Below are 7,936 nucleotides of genomic sequence, written 5' to 3'. Positions count from 1 at the left end.
CATTAGTAGTATCCAAGGAAAATGGACAAAATCGTAGGCTATAACCTTATGAAAATCGGGAATCATGAAGTATGCATAATTCGTTGCCATTAGGTCGATATTAACAAAAATAAATCAAAGTTGTCAGTTATAGCCTATAAAAATATAAAATTTCAATTTGCATACTTAATTGTTATCGGTCAAACCAGAGGAAAATGGACAAGTGTTATAGCTTATGAAATGACGAATATTTTATTACAATACTTCATTACCATTGGTAGAAACGAATGAAAATGGACAAAATTCAATCCATGAAATCACAAATTTTAAATACCCTAACTTCATTACCAGTGGGTTAAAATGAATGAAAATGGGCATCATCATTGGATATATAGCCCATGAAAATTTTGAATTTTGAAGTTTTCATATTTAAATTTCCATTGATCGAAAAAAACATAAATGGACAAATTTCATGGATTACTCATGAAATTGTGAATTTAAAATTATTTACTTAATTATTATTTGGTTGAAACAAATGAAAATGAAAATGAAAAAATTTCGTAGATTATAGCTCATAAAAATTGTGAATATTTAAGTGTGTTTACTTATTTGCCATTGTGTAGTACCAAATAAAAATTGACAAACAACGTGGCTTGTAACCTATGAAAATTGCAAATTTGAAGTACGTGTATTTCATTGCCATGAAGATGAAACAAGCGAATATGGGCAAAAAACGTAGGCTATAGCTTTTGAAATTCACGAAATTTTAAGAACACATTACTTCATTGTTGTTGGGTCGAAACAAATGGAAATGGACAAAAATTGTAGGTCCATGAAATCACAAATTTTAACATGCTACTTTATTGCAATTGGATCAAAACGAACAAAGTGGACAATATTCATAGATTATAATCTCATGAAATTCACGAAGTTTGAAGTATGTTTACTTGTCATTGGTACAAAACAAACTAAAATTGACAAAATTCTGGGTTACAGCTTATAAAGTCGCGTATAGAAGTATGTATAATCATTTGCCATTCGGTTGAAAAAAATGAAAATGGGTAAAATTTGTGGGTTAGCCCATGAAAATTGTGAATTTTAAGGTACACATATCTAATTGCCATTAAGTTGAAACAAATGAAAAAGAACAAAAATTTGTGGGGTTGTAGCTTATGAAATTCATGCATATGTGGGAACAAATTTCATGGATGTTAGATAGAAATGAACTTGAGGTATGCATATTTAATGCTAATGGGTCGAAATAAATGGAAATGAACAACAACATAGCTTATAGCCCACGAAAATCGTGAGTTCTGGAATATATGTGCTTCAGCACCACATTGTTAAGCTTCGGTGCCAGAAAATTTACACATTTTTAACTTCGGAGTATCAATGTTAAAAAGTTGTAGACTTTACGCTATCAAATTATATAAAAAAGAACTTTTGGGGGATATTAAAGTTAGGAAAGGTGTAAACTTTAGGGTAAAACATATGCCCCAAAGCTCTAATGAAGTTTAATCTTTGTCCATTTTTCGGGTATTTTAGCCACCCATTTCTTGGGACCGAGTATCTGAACTAGGTGAATGGAAACCTAAAGAGATCAAAGTATCGGGTGTGAGCTGGGATGTGAATAGTATAGACATTGCAATCTCCGGGCTTGGATGGTTTTCTTTGGGGATGAAAGGGGAAGCCACTTTGACTCTGTGGACTTTTGATGGTGTTGAAGTAACTCAGAGAGAGCCTCTGGTTCTTGATAGAGCTCCATTTCTTGAAAGACCTGGGTTTTTATTACCAAAGGCGATATCTGATTTCATTGGTAATCAGAGTAAGATTGGGGCCAAAGCGAAGAAGATGGAGGAGACAAATTTAACGGGGGTAGCCCTCAGCCAATAGCATGGTGAGTTGCGTATGTAACTGTATTTGTGTTCTTTTGCTAGCTATGTAGTTTGAAAATTTTGTTGTTGTACCTCATTTTTATGTGCGTGGCTTATTTTGAGGGACAAATTCCCCATAAATGAAGATGTGATGAGATGATATGTTATTATTAGGTTAAAGACAAAGATTTAAACGGCATAAATGTCATTTCCATAGTTTGTAACTGATGCATTAAAGTTGAACATATAAATGGTTAACTGCAGCTGCACATCTTGCACTGCGTAGGTGTACCTGCTTATGGATTCAAATCGTCTCCAATAATTGTAAGTTATTGCGTCAGCACTCACATCTCCTTGAAACATTATTTCCCAAGTTATGCTGGAGGTAATCACGTGGGACTCATGAGATGATAGTTTTTGTTCTTAATCTAGCCAGGAGACGGACTAAAATTGATGGTAAAAGAGTAACGTCATTTGAGGATCAGGGGGTTTAAAAGGTAATAAAAAGTTTAATGACCATAAGGGGATTGTATCTGCAAGAAACCCTAGAAAAACAAACATTCTTTGGATTCAAAAGTTGTTTGGAGACGCTAAAGCGAGTCCTAAAGAGACGGGTCGTATTACTATACGACGTGAGTCAACCAGTAATAAAATGGACGCTAGAGATGCGTAAAATGAGTTCCATGGCCAGTTTTCTTCTCTATGTTGAGAAGGGTTAATCGCAGGTACGTCCCATGTTTTATGGGGTTACAGCTATTTATATCATCCAAGCATTTTATGAGCAATTACATCCTCTACTTTCATTCTGGCATCCTCTGAATTCTAGACGACGAAAGATTATTTCAATGTTGTCATCGCTTGAAGATGAATCGCTTTGTTCCCCGCAATTTAGAGGGAAATTTAGTCAGGTTTGAGGAAATTTAGTCAGGTTTCCAGTTAAAACGAATGACCGCAAAGTAATTTATTTATCCCCCCACCCCCGGCGATTTGTAGAGCTCAGAAAGAAGTACTAGTAACAGTAACAGTAACAGTCTAGAGACTATAAATGGCTACATCTCACAGTACATGAGGAATGGAAGAGTTTTTGAGTAGCCATTATGCGGTTGCTCATCAAAAATGACCCGAATGATGTAGAAATGCAGACATCGTACCTAATGTCTATAAAATTTTGGGGAAAAAATTGGATCAGATGATAAGATCACTATCCTTCGGTGTCAAATATGTGCAAGACTTGAATCTCTCTTTTGTTCAATTCTTTGCAAGTATCCGATATCTTAGTTAGGTAGGCGTCCATGTTAGATTGATTAGGGTCTCAGTGGTGGTAAGTATCAGCATGTCAGGTCAAGCTCAAAGGTCGTAAGTTATTATTGCAGTAGGATCAGTCTCCCTACTGTTATTGTCCCCCCTAATATTATCTAAAACTTACCCTCAGCTAAGAACATCATAAAAACATCATAAACATAGTTTTTTTTTTTTACAATAAGGAGCAAACTAATATGGAATCAGGAGTGATATATAAAACCATGCTCGATTCACTGGTGAAATGCTCAATTTGGTAAATTTCAAAATTGCATCATGTTCACATGTACAGTAGCCAAAAGATATGTAGCTCTTTTGGGTAAAAAGTAGAACTAATTAGCGTTACGAAAACTACTATATGACCATAAATCGTTTACCTCAACTTTTACAGCTGTTTTTTTTTTTAACTGCAAGAAGGAAGGGATGGAAAAATCTATGTGTTCTATTTCAGTCCACAAAACCTTTTGTAGAAAAAAATAAAATAAAATCGGAACTAGTGTCTACTTTGACAGGAATTATCTTCTAAAAGAAAACCATAAAGCTGATCGCATTGCAGCTCAGAATAAACATTGAACTTCATTCTTCAATTGACGGCAAAAGAAGTTGCCTCATCTTCAATACGTTCATGTGATAACCGTAGACGTTTACTACAAGAATCGCACACTATAAAACTCCTAAATGACTTGATATTACCCCTCCACTTTAGAACAGAAGTTCAGATCAGAAAGTTCCTTTTTTCCCTCAAAAAGAAGTACAACAAGAGGGAATGGTTTTTCCTCTATATAAGGTACTCTCTAGAATCTTTGTCCACAAACACGAGGTAGGGAAAAAAAATGCATTATCGCAATGTTACGACAAGGTTTCTATCGATGAATTTGGCACCTCCAACCTTACCTTGCATGCCAGCAGGCAATCGAATGATTCTTCTTTGATCACCAGCTTCTACCAGTAGCTCTGAGCCTCCTCTATACTGTAAGTGAAAGAACAACAAAAGATTAAATCAACGTAATGCTAGCAGGAAAATTAAAATAACCCTCATGAGTAATTATTTCAATTTTTCCCTCATAGGTTGGTTTTCCTGTTGGTGGTGGTAAGGGTGGCCAATGTTGGATCCAGAAAATTTTAATATTATAAAATTATAGTACCTAATGGGAATGCGCTCAATACACTTTAAATGGGCCAATTCAATTTGCTATTAACTTATTTAGTGTTTTTAGATAGTTTTAAATTTTACATTTTAAGGGGGGCTGGTTGTAAATATTACAAGGGCTTATATGCGATTTGTAAATTTTTAGGGATGCGATTGCACATTATCTAGTGATTTGAAACAAGGTTCGCCCTATAGCAAGAGACATTGATGGCATCTCATCAAGTGATCATGCTGGCAAATGGTTAAAAAAAGGAAACATAAACTAATTAGAAAAGATATTGGTCTTAATACCTGATATAGCTTTACTTCCGACTTGTCAAAGCCTGGCATGAAAAGAGTCACTGACTTTTTAGTGGAATCAAATTTAACTGATGCTTGATTAGGATTATTCGCAGAACGAAACATTTGTTTTGCATCTAAGCTTAGGGAATTGAGGATTGCATCCCAATCCATAGAAGAATCTGCGGTGAAATACGGCACAAGTGCATAGTCTAAGGGTGAGATCTTCTCAGCAACTTCCTCTTTAGCCATAGAAGATTGTGAAGCAAACCCAAATGCACCACAAATTTGAGTTCCAGCTTGGATTGCACAACCCCAGTAACGCAATGCAGATATTAATGACACTGGTCTACTTGGATCTATTACAAGATAGCATCCAATCTTTGATGAATCACCAAAGGAGACAGATGCCTTCTGCATTCATAAAAGTCGACAATCATCTGAGAAGCTATAAAAAAAGAGTTTCACATAAATGAAAGTTACATATGAATGCTTGAAACAATCTACAAGACACCACCTCTAGGATTTGTTCGATATCACTCCATATATCCGTGCTTGTTTTCCCGTCACTGGACCCATAATTTGACCTTGCTGATTCATATGCTAGTTTCAATAAAGAAGGAGAAGTCACTCTTCCAATGTCGGTCTTCTCAGCCATGCTTCGTATATATTTCAAATACCATCTAGCAGACAATTAAAGATGCTACTGTCAACTGAGTCCATCAGTATGTGTAAAAAAAGAGATGAGAAAAGAGATGAGACGGAAATCTTCACTTGGCTCTTTCAGTTGCTCCAATCAGCCTCAGTGTATCCTCAGTACTAATGCCGTCATAGACAACAATATCGAACTCTCTTTTTGTACTATATCTTTCACTGGGAAGAAAACTCACCAATTTCTCTAGTGCTAATGCCGAGAGAATGGAATCCATACCAGGCAAGACCCCAAGTTCTTCTCCCACAACCTATTTTTTAAACAAATAAAAACAAAAACATCATTATATGCATGTCTTTTCTTTACAACTCTGAAAAAGATGGCTACATTCAGTAAGCAATTCAGTTTATTTCTTACATACCCACCCCTTCGAGAATCCCTTGAGTCAAATTTAGACGGGCATCCACTTTCTTTACCCGCTCAAGAGGCTCAAGAAGCATCTATACTTCAGAAGAAGAATGATACAGAGAGAGTCAAAATTGTTTCAGGATGATTTCAACAAAACAATCAAAATGCACTTTAACAGAATAAAAATAAGGAAGATGAATTACTTTACTGGTTTCCAATCGAACAGCGGAGAAGTTGTCAGAATACATTCTCGGAGAAGCCCCAATCTTACAACCGATGAGTTGCTCTGCAGTAGGGTCTTGAGAATGTATAACTAAGCATGTACGTAATCCTTCCTTTGCATAATACTAATCGACATAAATAAGGTGAACAATCCTTCAGTTAACATATACAGAACAAACAAACGATGGAACCATTCATAAAAAAGGCGAACTTTGGGAAGCCAATCTTTCACAAGACGTTAACAAGACTTCACGATAACATAATTCCGCATTAACCAAAAAAGAGGAAAAATAATAAGGATTATATCATGAAATAGATAGGCTTAGATTTATCAATAACAGTGGGTGTATGTACTAATGTACATGCGCACATGTATTCAAGTGCAGAAAACTTCAGACTTGGGACTAAGGATGCTACATTATTAGAGTTATGCTAACTACACCTATAATTCCCATACCAACTTACTAGTAACTACTATAGGGCTTAAATAATATCTTCAAAAATAAGAACACATTGGTCAATTATAGAAATTCATGAAGAAGGATCCCACATGCTTGTATATTTTCGAATGAGAGTAGTATATAAGATTTGCAGTATTGTTCGACTTATCCTACATAGAAATGATAATTGTACTACAAGCTTCATACTATTTTTGTACTACCACTAACAGACGTGTGGGTTCTACTTTTTTGTTTGTGGGAGTACTTAGTATAATTTTTGCTGTACAGTTATCACTACTCGTAATAATGCAAAAACAATAGTATGGTACTTTGGGGATTTCTATCCACATTCTTCAATTTCTTGCCCTAATACTTCAAATCTTTCACCAATCGAAGACTTCCAAAAAACTCACCTTGGCAGCGAGAACTGCTGCGGTGGTCTTTCCAGAGCCTCCCTTGCCTAAAAAAGTGACCAGCCTCGTCGAATCCGGAGGAGAATCGCCCGAATTGGCCCTTACAGAAGCTCGAATGCTTCTAAATTTGGGATTTTTAGCACGGATTTGGGGGTTAGGGTTAGGGTTTTGATGGGTGAAGAGAGGAGTTAGGGTGAAGAGCGCCATGATAGAAGTTTAGAAGAGCGGATGTGAATGAGCGCGAGGGGACTTCGGGATCGTTAGGATCACCGGGCGGGAACGTTACCGCTCGGAAGCAAAAAAGAGAGTCTGCGGTTCACAATTTTCAAATGGGCTTTTTACATTAGGGCCCGTTTGTTTCGGCCAAAAAATGCAGAAAATGAAGGAAAATGGCCTTTAGGAAAACTGACACAGGGTGAATTTGTTACTTTCCCTCACAATCGGATGTTTGCTTCGTTAAAAAGAAAAAAAAAGTGAAGAAAAGAGACGGCAAACTGACAGCTTTTTCGCCTTTCCATTTTCCGCTCAAAAACCCCTGATTACAGCGGAAAACTCCTCTTTTCTCTCTCCCGTACAAAAATCACTGATTGCTCTTCCCCTTCCATTCTCGTTCTGGTTACCCCTCTCTCCTGCTCCCGCCCCTCTCTCCCGCTCCCGCCCTTCTCTCCCTCCCGCCCGAATCAACAAAGAATTTCGACCTCCTCCTTCCCTCCTGCCTTCCAATCTAGGGTTCAGCCTATTCTCCCGCTGCGGCCTCCCGTCCCCCCACTCCCTCTTCGGCGTCGACATCGCTGTCCTCGCCGACGACGCCCTGCTCCCCCTTGCCCTCCACCACCACACCTCCTACCCCTGAGTCCAGGGCCGGTTCTGAGATTTTAGGGGCCCTATGCGAAAAGTAAACACATGGTCATTCTCTATATACAAAATATTAATAAATTTCTTCATATACTTTATATTGCTCAAACCTTTTCTTTAGTGAACCAATTACTTGATCTACAATATACAAAAAATAATTGATTCTAAAAGATTCTTAAGCTGATTGTGTTGTCTCCTCATTAACATTCTCATCAAATTGTCTTTTTCTACGGATTTGACGTTTTAATTGAAATACAGAATCAATTTCTATTTCAGTACCAATTTCTTTAGCAATTGTCATAGCTTGTGTGAGCCCAACTTCTATATAATCCTCTGAGCCCAACTTCTCTATAATCCTCAAAAAA

The 7,936-nt window shown here is 36.9% G+C and overlaps 2 protein-coding genes across 3 annotated transcripts in view; one reads left to right on the top strand and one right to left on the bottom strand.

Moving 5' to 3' along the window:
- The window catches only part of LOC109829064 (GTP-binding protein BRASSINAZOLE INSENSITIVE PALE GREEN 2, chloroplastic), an 18,580-nt gene extending 16,511 nt beyond the window's left edge, over window positions 1–2,069 (top strand). The window contains exon 3 of the mRNA XM_020396136.1: window positions 1,525–2,069. Within this exon, the coding sequence (XP_020251725.1) occupies window positions 1,525–1,872 (348 nt within the window). The 3' untranslated portion in view covers window positions 1,873–2,069. The remainder of the gene's footprint in view (window positions 1–1,524) is intronic.
- On the bottom strand, window positions 3,713–6,993 carry LOC109829063 (uncharacterized protein At1g26090, chloroplastic). Of its 2 annotated transcripts, none has more exons than XM_020396134.1 (7): window positions 6,717–6,993; window positions 5,845–5,988; window positions 5,659–5,733; window positions 5,356–5,543; window positions 5,099–5,264; window positions 4,594–4,995; window positions 3,713–4,122 (listed from the first exon to the last, which is right to left on the bottom strand). In XM_020396134.1, the coding sequence occupies exons 1-7, from the start codon at window positions 6,921–6,923 to the stop codon at window positions 3,991–3,993; spliced, it is 1,314 nt and encodes a 437-aa protein (XP_020251723.1). In that variant the 5' UTR covers window positions 6,924–6,993; the 3' UTR covers window positions 3,713–3,990. The 2 variants fall into 2 exon arrangements, with proteins under 2 accessions (XP_020251723.1, XP_020251724.1); XM_020396135.1 differs by having other exon boundaries at window positions 5,845–5,927; window positions 6,717–6,798.

Source organism: Asparagus officinalis, chromosome 1 (genome assembly GCF_001876935.1).
Source record: "Asparagus officinalis chromosome 1, Aspof.V1, whole genome shotgun sequence".
NCBI lineage: Eukaryota > Viridiplantae > Streptophyta > Magnoliopsida > Asparagales > Asparagaceae > Asparagus > Asparagus officinalis.
The sequence above is the reverse complement of the archived record's forward strand: the minus strand, read 5'-3'. Positions and strand labels throughout refer to the sequence as shown.